The sequence below is a fragment of the Brachycentrus maculatus genome, unplaced genomic scaffold, assembly GCF_059751285.1.
Source record: "Brachycentrus maculatus isolate JH-2025_06_01 unplaced genomic scaffold, ASM5975128v1 h1tg000199l, whole genome shotgun sequence".
In the NCBI taxonomy this organism is placed as follows: Eukaryota; Metazoa; Arthropoda; class Insecta; order Trichoptera; family Brachycentridae; genus Brachycentrus; species Brachycentrus maculatus.
Window position 1 is genome coordinate 3,384,667 of NW_028280950.1, and position 19,090 is coordinate 3,403,756.

The 19,090-nt window shown below is 31.7% G+C and overlaps 1 protein-coding gene across 2 annotated transcripts; it reads left to right on the plus strand.

The window, feature by feature from the left end:
- Positions 1-1,147: 1,147 nt before the first annotated feature.
- Positions 1,148-19,017, plus strand: LOC148307479 (putative multidrug resistance-associated protein lethal(2)03659). 2 transcript variants are annotated; one of them, XM_088263435.1, is made up of 24 exons: positions 1,148-1,331; positions 2,015-2,144; positions 4,328-4,413; positions 5,690-5,834; positions 7,188-7,395; positions 8,600-8,822; positions 8,909-9,065; positions 9,143-9,345; positions 9,424-9,748; positions 9,835-9,977; positions 10,061-10,213; positions 11,200-11,393; positions 11,952-12,083; positions 12,177-12,346; positions 12,435-12,589; positions 12,853-13,079; positions 13,157-13,307; positions 13,393-13,620; positions 13,710-13,827; positions 13,962-14,388; positions 15,191-15,360; positions 15,776-15,875; positions 16,639-16,770; positions 17,273-19,017. In XM_088263435.1, exons 2-24 carry the CDS (start codon positions 2,071-2,073, stop codon positions 17,297-17,299), a joined length of 3,948 nt encoding a protein of 1,315 aa, XP_088119561.1. In that variant the 5' UTR covers positions 1,148-1,331; positions 2,015-2,070; the 3' UTR covers positions 17,300-19,017. The 2 variants fall into 2 exon arrangements, with proteins under 2 accessions (XP_088119561.1, XP_088119562.1); XM_088263436.1 differs by lacking the exons at positions 1,148-1,331; positions 2,015-2,144; positions 4,328-4,413; positions 5,690-5,834 and having other exon boundaries at positions 7,274-7,399.
- Positions 19,018-19,090: the final 73 nt, after the last annotated feature.

The window sequence follows — 19,090 nt, forward strand, 5'->3', positions numbered from 1 at the left end:
GGAATAAATAATGCTAATCATTTTACTAAGGAGTATATGCATTTATTACTAATCGTAAAAAGTAGGGACATATTTCAATTTTACCTGGATGTAGATATAATAAAACAGCTGATAATATCGTTATGGAAGTAAAATAAAACGTAAATGTTGTCTTGGAATAAAACTGTTATGTGCACAGTTAGATGAATTCCTGTGATGTGAAACAGCCACGTGCTGTTTCACATTAACAATGGACAGCCAAACTAAGGACAGCCTATAGGTCAGTAGCTGCCAGTAGCGAGCGACTGGGCTATAGCTATATAGCTGTGATATAACACAAATCAGCTGCGATTTGTATGAATTTATAAACATACATACTTACATACATACAAACAAATAGAGTGTATTATCTAAAGCAGAGATAGTCGACATTTTTTTCTTGGGTGTCAGTTTTGTTAAAGTTAACAAAATATTAAATAAAATAGCAAATAATCAATGTCAAAAAACTAGCTAAACTCATTTTGCCTTTGAAGTTTCAAATCGATAAGAAATGTGATTTAAAATTACACCACAAATCGCTCACTCCTTTCAACAACGTCATATATAATAAAAACTTGATTTTTCAGATCGTTTTTAAGGTTTAAAAATAGAATAAAATGTATTCAAAATAAATATCAAGCCAATTATTGAACTTTCTACTGTGCAACAGATCTTTTTAGGTAAAACATTAATGTTTTTTCTCCTTTTAAATTTTTTTATTACATTTTTAAAAAATAATTAAACAGTACCTTTTCTTCAAAATGCAAAAACAACTGGGTAAATATTAAGTTAAAAATTTGCTGGTATAGTACGTTTTCTGGGCATTCCGAAAACATGCACAACTGAATATTGACGATTTTTGACAAGGCCGACTAGAGACTCTAGTAGGCCTTGATTTTTGATATATGACGTTGTTGAAAGAAGTGAGCGAAATGTCATAGTGCTTACAAAACCAACTTACGAATGTAACTAATAGCTTGTGCTAAAAAAATATTGTATGTATTAAAAAAAAATAGTGATACCTTTTGACTACCAAAAATGGTAAATAAAAATATTGCACGCGTATTGCTGGTTTACAATCTCTAATCTATAGCCATATATTACATCGAAACATATTTTTCACGACCACAGTGAGTCGCGCTACGCGCTAGTATCTGTTAATATTCAATGTTAAAGCCAGTGCGAGTGAATGCGGAGTTTGTGATAATATGAAATAAAAAGTTTTGTGGATTAATTGCCCATATCCGAATTCGTATTTAATAGATAGTAATAAACATAGATATGTATTATCTATTATTAATCTTCATATGCTTGTAAGTATTTACCGTGAATTACTGACTTGTGATATAAACACTAATTTCTTTATATTAAACAAAAATTCATCTTTGTTATTTACTGGGAACCCAAATTTTCCTGAAGGCATTGACATTATCAAAACAAATATTGCCTGTGTATTACATTTAGTAATACATAATAAAAATTCGTACTATATAAAGCGAATAATACAGAACCGCGAAAATTACCTATTTACGTTAAGCCTTTGCTAAAACTATAACAATACATTTTCAGCGTTTCCGGAAATGTGGAAAAAAAGTTCGGGAATTCTAACTAATTATTATTGATTATGTACTATTTTAACATTATTTTGTAAATATCATTAAAGAGTGAAGTCCCCATCTAATTAGTTAATGAAAATGTAAAAATAACGTGTAGTTTCAATACTTTTGTTCGTGGATATACTTATATATAATTAAAAAAAAAACAGTGTAAGTCCCTCTCTAAGCACAAGAGCACACTCTCCAACGTAAACAATGTAAACAAAACCTGCAAAATGTATGATACTGCACGTGGGAAGAGTTAAATATACGAGAAAATATAAAGTGAGTCATTCTTGCCGGCACGCTTAAAATGTAGACAAATTTTCTGTGCTTAATATGTAGTGTATATTAGTACCGTTTAAACATTTTTAAAGTAACTTTCTGAAATATTTTTTCAGGGTATTTTTCATTGAATATTAATTGAATACTACACCTAATATAATACATAATTGAAATGGCTCCCGATAAAAGAAATAGACCTCCGAATCCACGAGCCAATTGCAGTCTTTTCTCTGCTTTAACACTTTGGTAAGTAGCTTAAAAATTATTATTTTTTTTTTAAATTCTTAAAAATTTTTAAAAAATAAAAAAAAATTAATTGAATACATTTAAAAAAGTAGTTATTATCTTTTTGGCGCTCTGTTTCTATCCTTTATTCTATTGCCTGTTGCCTGTGTTATAACATAAAGATATATTTTATGAGTTATGTTTCAAATATAATATTTATAAATATGTTGATTTATTTTGCTTTTTCAACTAGAAATATGTGCTTAAATACGTTATATAGGAATCATATAGGAATCAATAGCGCGAGCACTTAAAAAAATAGAAGAAGTAAAAGCTTTTTGTGAAAAGAATCTCCCAGTTCAAAAAAAGTTTGGGCACCCTTAACTAGGCATATTTATATAAAAGGGCATCCATAACCCATAAATTATTATAAACACCCGCATTGATTCCTGCTAGGTGCATCGACCATTGTAGGTGTGACCAAAGCAAGAGATAACGTTAAGTCAAATGGATGAGTCATCAAGTGACCTTTCAATAAGTGTTCCCTCAGTGGAATGCGCTTCCATACTGATGATGAAGTAAGGAAGAGGTTATTCGATTTCTTAGAGGAATGACGGCAGAATTTTATGATTGGGGATATAAAAGACGGGGCATCGTTTGAAAAGTGTTTAGACAGAAACGGCGATTATGTAGAAAAACAAAGTAAATTTTAAACTTTAAAATGACGTATAATTAAGGTAGACAATAAAACTGTATATTTAAAAATATACGGCAACCTTATTTTATGAATGACCTTCGTATTTATGTTATTTAAATTACCTGTCATCTCGTTGACTCTCTATTCTTCTTTTCGGCTTATAAAACACCGCTTATCATTTTCCTGCTTTGTATTTTCATTATCTTTTCTCGCACTTCTTCGGGTTACTTCTTGTGTTATAAAATTTCGATAAAAAAAGTTGGTTTGTTACAAAAATTGTAAATTAGTGTTTATCTAAATTTGTAATATCGTATTTTAAATCTGCTAGTTTATACCATTAAAGAACGAAGTCATATTTTAAGTTCCACCCTTTCAAAATGTCATTTTCCTCTAAAATACATCCAATTGAACTATTGTGCACCTTTACTCGCTCTCTGGAAGTCCTTGTGTTATTCATCCTTTGCATTATTAGCGAGGAACGTCAAATGGCGCTAGGCAATCCTGTTGTTTTATTAAATACATCGTAGTCATACAGGAGAAAGTGTTTTTTTTTATTAAAAAACGTGATCATCGACTATTTGATATCTTACTAGCTTACCCAGCTTAGTATTACCCTGAAAAAATTCCCAAAGGATTTCAAACTTGGAAGTATAACATATTGACTTGTTAAAAATGACTAACTTCATTGATATTATTTATTGATTCGGCATTAACTTTGTGGAATGACATGATTATTTTAATTAAATTAAACACTTGAATAATCCACTGAATTGAGTTTTATTTTTATTTACGACTAGTTTCGAAAACGACAATTGTTTTCATCTTCTGGTACAAATTAAAACTAGTCGTAAATAAAAATAAAACTCAATTCAGTGGATTATTCAAGTGTTTAATTTAATTAAAACTTCATTGATGTTTATTTTGTTGCCAAGGAAAAGTGACTTAAATGGCCCTCCTGGTTAGTTGGTCACTTTCTCCTGTACGACTACGATATATTATTGTATGACATTTATTTTATTGTCTATATATTATATAATGTTCAGCCTCTGAATGATCTTGGGAACCTCATCTGTCGAACAAGACGTGTTACGACCCTCTGGTCAACATGAAAATATACAGCACTGGGAGAATTCACCCCTTCCCGAACTTGGTAAATTTACTGTCAACTCCAGATTGCACCGTAAAGACTATTGATATCAGTTGTGCCGTGACGATAGACGATATCATAAATTTGCAATCCCGTAAATAGATAATGGATAATGTAATGGATAATTATGAAATAATGTAAATATGCATAAAACCGCTCGTTTTTATGCCATTTCAATTACGTATAATCATAGCTCAAAAACCACAGAATTCTGAGAAGTATACCGATAAGTTATCTCTTTGCTAAATATTTGTTCTGTTGTGCCAAAAGATGATGGCATGCTAAATATTTTTTTTAATTTTTTTTTTTATTAATTTAATATTGTATTTAGAATTTTATTATTTTTAACGCATTCCACAGGTGGACGACGAGTATTTTCAAAATTGGTTACAAACGTCCGCTGGATATAAATGATATTTTTGAACCACTTAAAGAACACGATTCAGGTGAGCGTGTGAGAAATACCAATACAGTAAAACCTCGATATAACGAACTGATTGGGGGGGGGGGTGTACGTTATAGCCGAAAGTCCGAAAGTTTAAAATAAATAAAAAAACTTATTTTTGAAAATATGAACACTGTATTAAGATATAATGAAACAATACAAAACACAAACAAAATTGTCTGTTTATTGTCTTCGGACGACGACGACGCTTGCTTTCGGACGATCGACGCGCTTGCTTTCGGTAATTCTGCTTTGAAAAAGGAATCAACTTTTGTTTGCACTTTGTTTTAAAAACAATATTCAGCAATTATCAAGTATCTAAAATTACGAAAATGCGGATAATATAGTTATATCAATAACGAAGTGATCAACATGGCCGCTAAAATTGTTTACATGCGGCGACACTTGAATCTAAGCATGTATAATATTAACAAGAGGTTTTTAATTTTTTTATTTTTATATTTGACAGGATATTTTGTACGTTATATGCGAAGTTTGTTAGTCTGTTATATCGGGGTTTTACTGTATTTTATTTCATATTACTCAAAGTATACATTAAAATTACACCCATCATAATAAAAAAAAACTTTGTCGTTTTAAATAAGTGGATGGTAATCTTTCCTGTCTTTGATAGCATAGTTACAATAATTTGAAGAATAAACAAATATAAAAAATCAGACTTTTGCCATTTTTACACAAAAACAAAAAAAATATCCACACAATTCATATTTCTACATAAATGTAAATATATATATATATATTTTTTTTTACATCTCATCAAAGATGAAGAAGAATATGGAAGTCTGGGCATTTACGGGGCTGACGACCGTCATAGGCTGGTTTAAGTGATCACTTTACACACGTGTAACATTCACCAATTCTACCCATTATTGACAACCACACTACTCAAATTCTTGGAAGTTCTATATATATGAACCAATTTTGAAATATTGTTCTTGAATCCCTAGAACTTCACTACAGACATCTATTGGTGAGATGTAAAGAAGCTTTTTTATTAAGCAGAAACTCTTACATTAGTATGAATGTTACACGTGTGTAAAGTGATCACTTAAACCAGCCTATGACGGTCGTCAGCCCCGTAAATGCCCAGACTTCCATATTCTTCTTCATCTTTGATGAGATGTCAAAAAATTATATGAAAATAACTCCTGTAATTGGAGATAATCCTGATTTGTGAACAAGTATTTGGACACACTCAAAATGTTGTAAATGTAAATAATGTAATTGAGGTATAAGATTGATTTTATTTATTTCAGCTGACTTGGGTTCAAAGTTTTCTGAAGCTTGGGACAAAGAGAGACAAAAAGATAAACCCAGTCTATACAAGCTTGTATTAAAATATTTTAAAATGGAGATATCTATCTCTTTATTCTTTTTTTTCATAAAAGAATGCGTTATAAGGTGAGTTTTTTTAAAAATAATTGTCTCTTGAGTAAACGATTTTCTTTTTTATTACCAGATAGTCGTTATTAATTTAAAATATTGCTATTATTTTTTAACATCTCTTCAAAGATGAAGAAGAATATGGAAGTCTGGGTATTTACGGGGCTGACGACTGTCATAAGCTGGTTTAAGTGATCACTTTACACACGTGTAACATTCACCAATTCTACCCGTTATTGACAACCACACTACTCAAATTCTTGGAAGTTCTATATATATGAACCAATTTAGAAACCTTGTGCTTGAATCACTAGATCTTCACTAGAGACATCTATTGGTGAGATGTAAGATATTTGGACACACTCAAAATGTTGTAAAATATTGCTGTTTTACAAGATATATTTTTAAAATAAAAAAACAACTATAATTAAAGTTTTTCCAAATATATTTTATTTGACCAGTGACCGGGTTTCGTCGTTACCACCATTATCAGGCTTGTGAGAGGCTAGACAAAATTCGTAAAAATGTTATATACACAACAAGGCATGATTTTATGTATTTTTTTTGTCAAAATGAATTTAAATTGAACGAGTTTGAAGTTGTCAACCAATGGTCCCAGATTGACCCATGTTTTTTAATTTTATATTTCTAAAATAAAATTATATAAAATCATACTTACAACCTTTACTATAACTTGTAATTATATTATTTTTTGTCATCTCAACATTGATAAAAAAGAATACGGAAGTTTGGGCATTTACGGGGCTTACGACCGTCATTTGGGCTAGTTTAAGTGATCACTTTATACACGTTTAACTTTTACCAATTCCACAGATGATTAACAACCACACTAAGTACTGAAATTCTTGGAAATACTAAATATATTGTTCAAATTTGAAACATATTGCTTGAATGACTAGAATTTCACTAGAGACATCTAAAGTGAGAACAAAGAAGTTTTTTTACTGAGTAGAAACTCTTTCATTTGTAAGTGAGGTCCGAATCCAGGATTATATTCACATACACGAGAAACGCTAGAAAATGTCCTTTTCATTTTTTTAGCTTATAATTTGACCAGTTAATTTATTATATTGGAGATAATCCAGATTTGTGAACAAGTGTTTGGACACTACTGAAACCTGATTACTGGTCTAATAAAATATCTGTGGAAAAAAAACTATGTAGTTGTTATTTTATTTTATAAAATGCAGTTCTACCCAGAAATGTCAGTATAAAACTTAAGTCTAAATCAATAAAAGTTAAATGCAACCATTTCTTTATCTTTTGATTTAACCTTTGTTCATATTTTTTGTCTATAGATTTGTGGTTGGTAATCGTTTTTATACTTCAAACTCGTATTATGTTTTTCAGGGTAGCTCAACCATTGATGCTCGGTAAACTAATATCGTATTACGGTCCTGCCGCTCCGCCCTTCAGTGGCCATGAGCCCCTTTGGGTCGCCCTGGGGCTGGCTTGCACTAACTGGCTCTATGTTCTAGCCACGCACCCCTGCGCGTTACTCTTTTCCCACCTAGGGCTAAAGTTCAGGGTGGCGCTGGGATCACTCACTTACAGGAAGGTAGGTAAATTGCTAATTACATCAATTATTACTATTTTTGTAACTAATTAACCAGAGTTTAAAATGTGGATTCACCGCAGAATGCTTCGTATTTCCTGGGTGGATAGGGTCACAAATAGAGAAATTCTCAGAAGAGCTGGATCACACAGAGAACTCTTGTCCAATAGTCCAGAAGATTTATTATCTGGGTCACGTATTTCGTGCAAATCAATATTACATTCTGCAAATTAAATTTCGGGAAACAAATATTCAGGAAAATTAGGACACCGAGGACCTGGCTGAAAGCGAACATCGTGGCTTTGCAACATTCGCGACAGGGCCGGGATGAGAGGAGTGGAGGAATTGTTCCGGACAGCGTAAGACCGCAAAGCTTTTGCCAACTTTGGGAAGACCTAACAAGGCATAAGAAGAAGAAAAACTAACCATCTGTCTTTGTTCTTCTTCTGTCCGTGTCATGTCCGGTCCCCCTGACGTCGTCTATCACTGAAGAGTAATTGTCCTTGTCTTGGGCAGCTCTAAACAGCGCCTCGATGGTCCTGATCTCATAGCTAATCTCGTATATTCCGGAGCCAGGAGGTTTATCTTTTGCTCACACTTCATCGACCCTCCATTTTGCCTTTTATGATTGGGTGCAATAACTCGTACTTCTCTCCTTTCAGCACATGCCCCAGATAGGACACATTCCAGACCTTGATCGGTCAGCTACTCCCTCCCTGAGTCTGAACAAGAGTCTCCCTGCTCTTGCTCTTTGGAGTCACTTAGTTATGAAATCTATCAATTTTTAATGAAAGTTTTACTTGGTAAATACCACTATTTATTAAAATTTAGTGTGACACGCGTTTTGATGCATTCAATACGGTGTTCCATACAAAATGATGCAGAATGCATCGAAACACGTTTCACTACAGATTTTAAGAAATAGTGGTATTTACTAAGTAAAACTGAATAATTTTTTTGGTTTGTTTATTAAATCGACATATTGAAATCCTTTCCAATGCTAATTTTTTTTAATGAATAAATTAATGGCAGAAGCGTATTGAATGAAAATAAGTGTATTGGAAGGATTATAAGAATTGTTCTTTTCTTTCAATTAAAATGACCATTCACACTAGTATTTATTAAAATTCTGGATAAGTTATGGATTGTCATGTGTGTGTGTAAATTAGTTATAAAATTATAATTTCTGTTCATTAACATGTTGCAGTCATTGCGGCTTTCCCAATCTGCATTCATCCAAACAACAGTTGGGCAAATCGTAAACTTGCTATCGAATGATATGAGGCGATTTGATTTGGGAACCGTTCTGCTACTATATCTTATAGTATCTCCATTACAGTGCCTTATATTGACTTATTTCATTTGGAGGGAGATCGGAGTATCCGCATTCATAGGCGTACTTTTTATGACCGCCTTTATACCTTATCAAAGTAAGTTATTATAAATTCACATTTTTTACTTTGTAATTTCTCTTTAGTTTTATACATTTTAAAATATTTTTTGTAATAAATTACAGTGTGGGTAGGCAAAAAAATATCCGCATTAAGACTTAAAACAGCAAAATTAACTGACAAACGCCTTCAACTTACAAACGAGGTGATATCTGGAATACAAGTTATAAAAATGTTTGCATGGGAAGAAAGATTTAACCAGCTGCTGAATTCTGGTAGAGAGTAAGTAGAAAATAGATCGGCAATTAATAGAAGTTACAATTTTCTTTAAACTAAAATGACTTTTTGATTATTTTTAGGGATGAAATTAAAGAAGTAAGGAAAACAGCTCTTTTGAAAGGCATATTGGTCGCATTAAAAAATATAATCTCAAGATTTAGTATATTCTTAAGTATTTTGGCCTACATATTACTCGGTAATAAGATAACTGCCGAAAAATTCTTCATCACAGTCTGCTCTTACGAAATTTTGAAACAAACGATGACGTCTTGGTTTCAACTTGGTGAGCTGAGAAAACGATCAATTTTCTATGTACCATATGTTCTCAGTCAGAACCATAAATAGCTTATTTCAATTGCAGCTATTCAACAGTTTCAAGAAATGTCCGCCACATTCAATCGACTGGAAAACTTTCTTGGAAAAGACGAATGTAGTCAGGCTGCAAATGCGCCATTCAGTAACACAGGTCGTAAGCAAAATGAAGATGTCGATGAATCTGCTCGTCCGCTTCTTCCTCAAAACCATGAGAGAGTTCTTGAAAATGATCAAATAATAGGCAAGGAAATTGCTACAGAAGAAAATAAAGTGCAGACTGCTGTAGGTATAATAAATTTTAGCTTTAAATGGGAACCTACACAGCAAAAAAATACATTAAGTGATATAAAACTGGAGATTGCAAAAGGAAGGTTATACTTTTTGAGATACAACTATTATTGAAAGCTCTTTTTTTATACAAGTCAATATGTTTATATCGTAATTGTTTGATTTCTAGTTTGACGATAATTTGTGGACCAGTAGGATCAGGAAAAAGTTCCCTATTGTACGCAATTTTAAAGGAGTTTCCTTGTCGTGATGGTCAAATTTTAATAAATGGAAAAATATCTTACGCCTCTCAAGAACCATGGGTATTTCCAGGTGAGTAATTGATAAATATTTGATTAAAAAAAACTTAATCCTTAAAACAGATCAAATTTTCTTTACTATTAATATTTTTCTAGGTTCAATAAGAAACAACATTTTATTTGGTTCACCGATGAACGAAGAACGTTATAAGAGGGTTTGCGCGGTGTGCGCCTTGGAAAAAGATTTTGAAACATTTTATGACGGTGATGCGACCCTATTAGGAGAAAGAGGTGCCACACTTAGTGGAGGTAAATAATGCAATTTATATTTTTGACATCTCAACAAAGATGAAGAAGAATAAAGAAATCTGATTTTTTCAGGGCTTATGAACTTTCATAGGTTGATAAAGAGATCACTTTAAACACGTTTACCCATGATTGACAACCACACTATTAAATTTTTTGGAAGTCATACATATTTTATCCATGATTGAGTTCACAACAGCCATTTATGATTGGATTTAGAAAGCTTTTATTTAGCAGAGCCCCTTTTGAGAGACCAAGTGGAAATACCCAGATTTTTGAATAAGTATTTGGACACATTCAAAATGTTGTGAATACAATTTATGTCAATGTATATATTTTTAGAACTTTTTCCATCTATGGCGGCTGTTATACCCAGAATCTATCAAACAAACTTGTCTTCTTCATGAGCCCTCTGCCCTTCACTGCTGGATATAGTTCCCCTTCTTTCCATTTCCTGCGGTTGGTTGCTGCTTGCAGCCAGTTTCTACCCACCACATGCCGTTTATGAGAGAGATAGTCCGACGGTTATGCCGTCGGACTATCTCTTTTAAAGTCTTCTGACACCTCTTTTGTTCTCCCAAGGTCTCCATCGTAAAAAAATTGGGGTCCATCTTGTGGGGTCCTGTCTTGCAATATGTCCTGCCCATAGCCATTTGAGTTTTGCTACGTGATCCATGATATCCTCTACATTGGTTCTTTTCCTGGTATCTTCGTTTTTTATTTTATCCATCAGATTTAAACTAAGCATGAATCTTTCCATGTATCGCTGTGTGCACTTGAACATTTCTGCATTTCTCTTTGTCAGAGCCATAGTCGGTAGTGCATATGTGTTCACTCGCAGTATGCAGAATTCGTACACATTTCTTTTTAGACAGGTCGGAATCTCCTTATTAAAATGATTGCCTATTGCCATTTGAGTTTTGCTACGCGATCCATGATATCCTCTGCTTTGGTTCTTTTCCTTATCTTAGATTATCAATTTCTTCCAGGTCAACGATCACGAATCAACTTCGCGAGAGCAGTATACAGATCTGCAGACATTTACCTCTTGGACGACCCTCTTTCAGCAGTAGACGCCGGTGTAGCGAGACACTTGGTGCAGCAATGTATTGTAGACTTTCTAAAGGACAAAACAGTCATCCTTGTTACACACCAGCTACAATACATTAGTAACCCTGATCAAGTTTGTATCGTTCCTAAAAAAATGTTTATCGGTGAAGCAGATGTAGATGAAATACTAAATATTATAATATTATAATAAAATGACAACAATATAGTTTTTTCTACATAAATTTTATTTGACCAGTGACCAGGTTTCGTTGCAACCGATACCATCATGTTATATGCGCAAAGGTAGTGGTTGAAAACCATGATTTTATTCTGACAAAATGAATTTAAATTGAATGAGTTTAAGTATTGTATTATAGTAGTAATAATTACATGGCAAAAATAATATTACAGGCGCTGTGGTGTAGTTGGGTAGACGTTCGTCATTGCAAAATGAATTCAAGAAAGATTTGTTTTCAATTGGTCTGGGTGTTTGTGGTGTATTCTTCACATTTAACTTCCCTATCCTTACTATCCTACCTGCAGACAAGCCTCTAAAAGTAGAGGCTTTGCTGGTTATTCCTTTTAAAAAAGTAACTTATGGGAAAGGTTTTAAGTATGATTTGATATAGTTTTATTTTAGAAATGGATTTTGTATGTAAATTTTAATTTTTATAATATTTATTGTTTCCAGATTGTTTACTTGAATGATGGCATCATTGAACCAAGAAATCCTTTAGAAAATTATTCAATAGAATATGACCCTGTAGGAAAAAATGCGAATGATGATAAAACTGTCGAAACCGCAGAACTTGATTCGAAAAAGGTATAGGAATGATTTCAATTTATCACGCAACATTTCAGAAAGGTTTTAAATAATTTAAAAAATATTCTTATTTTACTTTTATTCTTATTAAAGGTGCCAAGTGACGAAAACAAAGAAAAGCATAGTTCTGGTAATATTGAAATGAAGGTTTATAGAGAATACATAGATGCCAGTGGTTCCAGATTTACGGTATCCATTTTAATGATCGTATTTATTTTGATGCAATTATTTGCATCCGGCTATGACTTTTGGAATAAATACTGGTAAACTATGCAAATTATTTATGAACACCGAGATATTTCATAAAAATAATGTTTTAAAAATTATTTTGGTGTTTGTTACCATTTTCAGGGTGAAAATAGAAGAAACGTTATATGCGAACAGGCATTATTCAGTTAGTAATATTACTGTCAGTTTAAATGGAAATGTTACTTCTGATTCCACTTATCAATCATTGGATATAGAAGATAATTGGAATCGTTGGGTATATATTTTGATATGTGGAGGTAGGTTATTCAAGAACATATGTTGGTACTATATAAGTAGGGCGATTTTCCCAAAGTTCACAAATCTTGATAAAATAAAAGTCGTGAAAATGAAGTTTACTTTTTGTCCATTTCATTTAGGATATATTAGAATTAGAATTAATATAACATTAATGCCTTTTTAAATGTAACAAAATTTTTGATAAATTCAGAATGAAAAATTTCAGTTTGCTCACAGCCCTAATAATAATTTTGTGTTATTTATGTAATTACCATAATTTCAGGAATCGTCACAGGCCTGATTTGTTCAGCTCTGATTCGTTCCGTAATGTTCTTTAGTATGGCAATGAGAGCATCCCTGAAGCTACATGACAAAATGGTCCGTTCTATAACAAGAGCCAAAATGGCGTTCTTCCATACCAACTTCTCTGGCAGAATTCTCAACAGATTTTCCCAAGATATTGACTGTGTCGATAACTTGTTGACAATTTTGATATTCGACGTACTATCGGTACATTGTCACAGTTTTAAATACTAAATATTTATTAGTATCTTCATACCACGTGGTAAAATATTTTTATTTTGCAGATTTCTTTGCAAACGGCAGGGATCTTCCTGATTGTCGCTTTAGTCAATATGTATTCAATAATTCCAATGGCTTTTTTAGTAATCACCGTATATTTCATGAGGAATTACTACATCGCAACTTCTACTAGTGTAAAACGTATAGAGGCAGTAGGTATGGTATTTTGTTTACTTATTACATTTCATGGATTCAAAAGGTCAAAACCGAGATTACGTATTTAAAAAAAATAATATTTCAGCCAGGAGTCCAGTATTTTCACATCTGAGTGCTTCCATGCAAGGAGTCGTGACTATAAGAGCGATGCAGGCGGAAGAACATGCAATTCGGAAATTCGATAATTATCACGATGCCTATTCTTCCGCTACTTACATGTTCATGGGAACGTCCAGAGCTTTCGCCTACTGGGTGGATTTGATCATTTCTTTGTTGGTTACATTCATCATTTTCAGTTTCGTATTTGGAAGTGGTAAGGATTTTATTATTCCAATGCATACGTCTTTGGTTACTCACGAATTGCTTATTGATTAACATTGTCCGTTTTTAAATTATGTTTAGAAGTCATCGATACTAATATTGGTTTGGCCGTTACTCAAATTATCGGATTAACAACTGTTTTTCAATGGGGAATTCGACAAGCGGCCGAACTTGAAAATTACATGACATGTGTTGAGAGGTAAATATAACATTACAATGTGGAGATTTTTTAAAATATACAATTCAGATGAATGACTAACAAAATTTAGTTAGTGAAATCAGAGATTTAAAATTATCATTAACAGATTGTTGTAACCTACTTCCTGATTGCAGGATTCAAGAATATATCAACTTAGACAATGAGCCTCCGCTAAAGTTGGAAACAGACTTAACTCTTCCAAACGATTGGCCGCAGGAAGGATGCATAGTATTTGAAAATGTACATTTGCAATACGAAAACTGCAAAACCAGCGCAATTCGCGAACTGTCATTCTCAATTTCCTCCCAAGAGAAGATTGGCGTGGTTGGACGAACCGGGGCTGGGAAGAGTTCCCTCATTAACGCCCTTTTAAGATTAGAGCAAGTTGAAGGGATGATTACTATCGATGGGATAGATACATCTAAAATTGGATTGCATACTTTACGAAGCAAAATATCTGTGATACCGCAGGAACCTGTACTCTTTACTGGAACGATGAGAAGTAATTTGGACCCGTTCAATTCTTTTACTGATGGTGAAATATGGAAAGCTTTAGAACAGGTGAGTGATTGTAGTTTAATAATATCTAAACTCAATATGTTAGTACATGTTATGTATTTAATGTTTTGTATTATAGATAGATAGGCACCATTATATTGCCTTTATATTGATGATCAGTATATGTATTTGGGATGAACCTGGATATAACATAGATTGCATGAGAAGTGAGAAGGCTCTCTCATTTACTTTTTCTGATGCAAATAGACCGATAGTATTCCCTTATTGGCAGATTTTCGTATGTTCTAGTAGGCGTTTAACTCAGTCGACAACCTGTTGATAAATTTATCGACAATAAATGTTTGAGTAAATATTTAACAACAGTCTACCCCTATATAAATTTTTCCAGTGGTATTCGGTCATTAATATTATCTCTCATTAAAAATATTTAGATTTTCATTTGCTGGTGCGAGTTAATTTTACTGCATTTTTAGCAAAATAATAAAAATCCTTATCCGCACCAAATGGTGCATAGGGCACTGCTTCATATAAACGCAGTGTTATCTTGATTGTTTACACATGAAGGAAAGGTGATCAGGCCTCCGCCTCAGGTACTAGTCCAGGGTACTATTAAATAAATATTACAGTGAATAAATCACTTATATTTATTTTACCCCCCTTGGGAATCGAACCCAGGACCTCCAGAACGGTAGCCGAGCGTGCTGACCATTACACTACGGAGGCGGACAAAATAACTATAGTTAATTTGTTAGTAACTCTACTGATCAGGTATGAACCGTGATTGTACTAATCAACATGTGAAATACTAACTGTAAACGATAAATTAAAATGCCTATCGTTTCAGGTAGAGCTGAAACCATCTGTGTCCCAACTCGGCGGCCTGGACTGCGGTATGGCGGGGGGCGGGGCTAACTTTAGTGTCGGGCAAAGGCAGCTGGTGTGCCTCGCGAGAGCTATTCTCCATGGACACAAAATCATTGTTCTGGACGAGGCCACAGCCAATGTGGACGATGAGTAAGTAACCTACTGCATACTTTTCCATTTTTTTCCTGTAATTGTAACCGTTCTGGAGGTCCCGGGTTCGATTCCCAAGGGGGGTAAAATAAATAAAAGCGAATTTTTCACTGAAATATTTATTCAATATTACCCTAGACTGGTACCTGAAGCGGAAGGCTGATCACCTTTCCTTCATGTGTAAAACGATCAAGAAAACACTGCGTTTATATGACGCAGTGCCCTATGCACCATTGGGGTGCAGATAAGGGTTTAAAATATAAAAAAAAATTGAAGATTCCATATCCACTAATTGTAGATTATTTATTTATGATGTTCCCTCCCACTACTTAATGCCTGAAATATGGTTTGTATATAGCGAAAAATATTAAAAATGTAAGTAAATAAAATAAAATAATTTTGTATTTATTTCTAGGACTGACGCATTAATACAAAGTACTATTTGTACTGTATTTTCTAAGTGTACTGTTATTACAATTGCTCATAGACTGAAAACAATTATGGATTCCGATAAGGTGAGTTCCATGTTTTTGATTTGGTTATATATATATATATATATATATATATAATATATATATATATATGTCCGCCTCCGTAGTGTAATGGTCAGCACGCTCGGCTACCGTTCTGGAGGTCCCGGGTTCGATTCCCAGGGGGGGTCAAATAAATATAAGTGATTTTTTCACTCTAATATTTATTTCATAATACCCTGGGCTGGTACCTGAAGCGGAGGGCTGATCACCTTTCCTTCATATGTAAACGATCAAGATAACACTGCGTTTATATGAAACAGTGCCCTATGCACCAGCGGGGTGCGGATAAGGGTTTTATTTATTTTTATATATATAAATATATATATTTATATATATATATATATATATATATATATATATATATATATATATATATATATATATATATATCTACTAAAATACAAATAAGCAGTTTGGTCTATGCCTTGTATTCTTTTTCCGATGAATCTATATATTATAGATTAACAATGTGTAAAAAAACTCAATCGTCTAAATTATTGAATTTATTTTAATTATTTTTATCAAAATCAAACTAAATATGTATCTTGATTTCACTGTATTTTTTTACTAATGGCGGTACATAGTTTTGTCATTATAGAAAAAAATATATAAAATGAATTCCAAAAAGTAAATGTCTATTCAATAAAAACATACATTAAATGCATGTATTTATTGAATTCTATTCAATAAATACATTAAAATATTTTATAGAATGAACATTAAGTGCTTTTTCGCTTTTTCGTAGGTTATCGTAATGGCTGGAGGTAAGCTAGTAGAATTTGACTCCCCAAAAAACCTTCTGAAAAATAAAGAAAGCATTTTTTCTAGTATGGTTGAGAAAACTGGCAAAGAACTTAATATACGTGAAGAAGAAAAGGTACTATGATTATTTTAATTTAAAATGCATCACTTGAAACATTTATTTATATTTATAGTCATATTCATATAAAGCTCAAATAAACCAATTGTGCACCACATTACCTTTGTGTAATTGTGTACTTTATATAAATACTTTTACAGAACAATTTCTTTACGAAGAAGTCTTAATAAAAATATGATTAGGATGTTTGTCGTATTTTCAGACTTTTATTTTTAATAATACGATAAAGATAATTTTGTACACAATTACTTACAAGATGGCACCACTGGTGACTTATTTTATAAAACAATTATATTTATTAATATCATTAATAAGAACCATTGATTATTGATTGTTACCATTCCAATTTTGGATTTCAATATTTTTATATGATTAAGAACTAATATAAAATAAAATAACATGTTTCTGGAGAAAAATAGACACTTTTTATAGTGTTTTGTACATTTACATTAGGATGTTTTATTAATATATCTTTTAATTTTATTATTAACCTTTTCAGTTACCTGATCAGCCTATGCCATCTTAATCATAATTTTTATACTTTTAATATAACTCAAAACGTTTAACGAAATGATGGAATATCAAAAACAAATGGAAGGGAAAATTATAAATGCTTACTTTGGATGAAAAGAGTGTAAACAAACATAGGGTTGAGTTGAGAATGAGTACAACACAGCTATTTACATTTATTTTTAAAAAATCAAAAAAGAAAATCGTGTTCCGACTGAATCAAAATATGTACATATATAACATCTGCCTGAAGCATTGCCGCCATTAAATAATAACTATTTATGATAATTACACGTCATTCAATGTACCTAAAATTTTTTTTTCTAACAATGGTATTTTTGTAAATAAAAATAAAAGTATTCTAGTACATATTTAAATGTATCATACTTATTATCGATACTTATTTTTTGTTATACGAGCTTAAGAATAATTGAGAAAAAATACGTATTTTGATTACTAAACTTACTTACTTTTAATTGGTTTAAATCTGAAAAATTAACATTTGGAAATATTAAAATGAATAATATTTGTAAATTCGTATTCTCAAAGTCTACCTCGGTCTAAGATAATTATTAATAAATTATTTTATTTATTTATTTTCATATTTTAATGTTCTCATTTTGTAAAGTAAATATTGTAGTATGTAATGAACAATTTAACTACTTTAAAAAAAAAACAATTTATTTATAAAAGATTTATGTACAAGCAGGCCTTGAGAAATATTTATTTTTATTTGTAAGATATTAATTACTATCAACAAAAAAATATGTACCATATCGCTATGTGTGGGTACTTACGAAATACTTTTTGAAAATATGGTTATATAATATTATATATGAATCGCAAATTCTAAGTTATTAAAAACGGTTCCTACTAAGAACAATGTACATAATTGCAGAACAGGAAAGCCAATTACATTATTATATTATGTGTAATTTAAAACAATTATTTATGATTGATTAAAACGCCGAGGTACGAATTGAATAATTATTGTAAATTGCTTTGAAAGTTGAAAGGTAAGAAATGTTAGAAATTAGTAGGAAAGTTCTCTGTTTGTAAGGTAACTATAATCTTCTCAGAAATCTATTACGATCACCTGGAAAGAAATCCGAGAGAAGACTGTTTTCTATTGCTTTTCTCGGGGTTTTTACTTTTGAAAGTTGAATTATATGTTCATAATATAAACTGACAAACCTAATTAACCTAGATATAATTAAACATGAAAAATAAACAGTATTTTAGTAATAAATAAATTGCGTATCTTTTTTAAACTTATGAGTACTAAATATACATAGTTCACCAATCATAGAGAGATAACATATTACCACAAAGTGACTGCCGAATCAATGGGCGAAATTTTAAAATCTTTTAATACGCCAATATTTGGTTTTGATGCTGATGTTAATTCTCCAGAGAAGCAAAAACTTACTGATGAGTTATCGATTTTGAGAAAATTTTAATTTAATAATTATTGTTATATTATTAGAAAAATCAAATTAATAAACTACTCATAAATATTGTGACTCATGCTAGTTTCCATTTTTTTTTAATAACTGTTGGGTAAAAATTAAAGGTTTTAATTTAAATTTTTTTGTTCTTTGTACTCTGGTCATTTTGTTTATCATTCTATTATTTGTTAGGAATCAATGTGAAACGAAAAACAACATTTTGTTGAAGTAAATCATTTTTAATATATTGAAATCCTCCTTTAACTATCTCGAGAGCAGTTTCGATGATGGATTGGAAAAGAACTTCCGGATCATCTATTTTTTAAACATGTTTTTCCCATATATTTTTTAAAAATAAT

Bases quoted from the DNA above. Each gene is read 5' to 3' on its own strand.
- LOC148307479 (XM_088263435.1), top strand. From the start codon at position 2,071: ATGGCTCCCGATAAAAGAAATAGACCTCCGAATCCACGAGCCAATTGC. The intron at 5,835-7,187 runs GTGAGTTTTTTT...TATGTTTTTCAG, and splicing joins ATAAAAGAATGCGTTATAAG to GGTAGCTCAACCATTGATGC. The intron at 9,749-9,834 runs GTTATACTTTTT...TTTGATTTCTAG, and splicing joins CTGGAGATTGCAAAAGGAAG to TTTGACGATAATTTGTGGAC.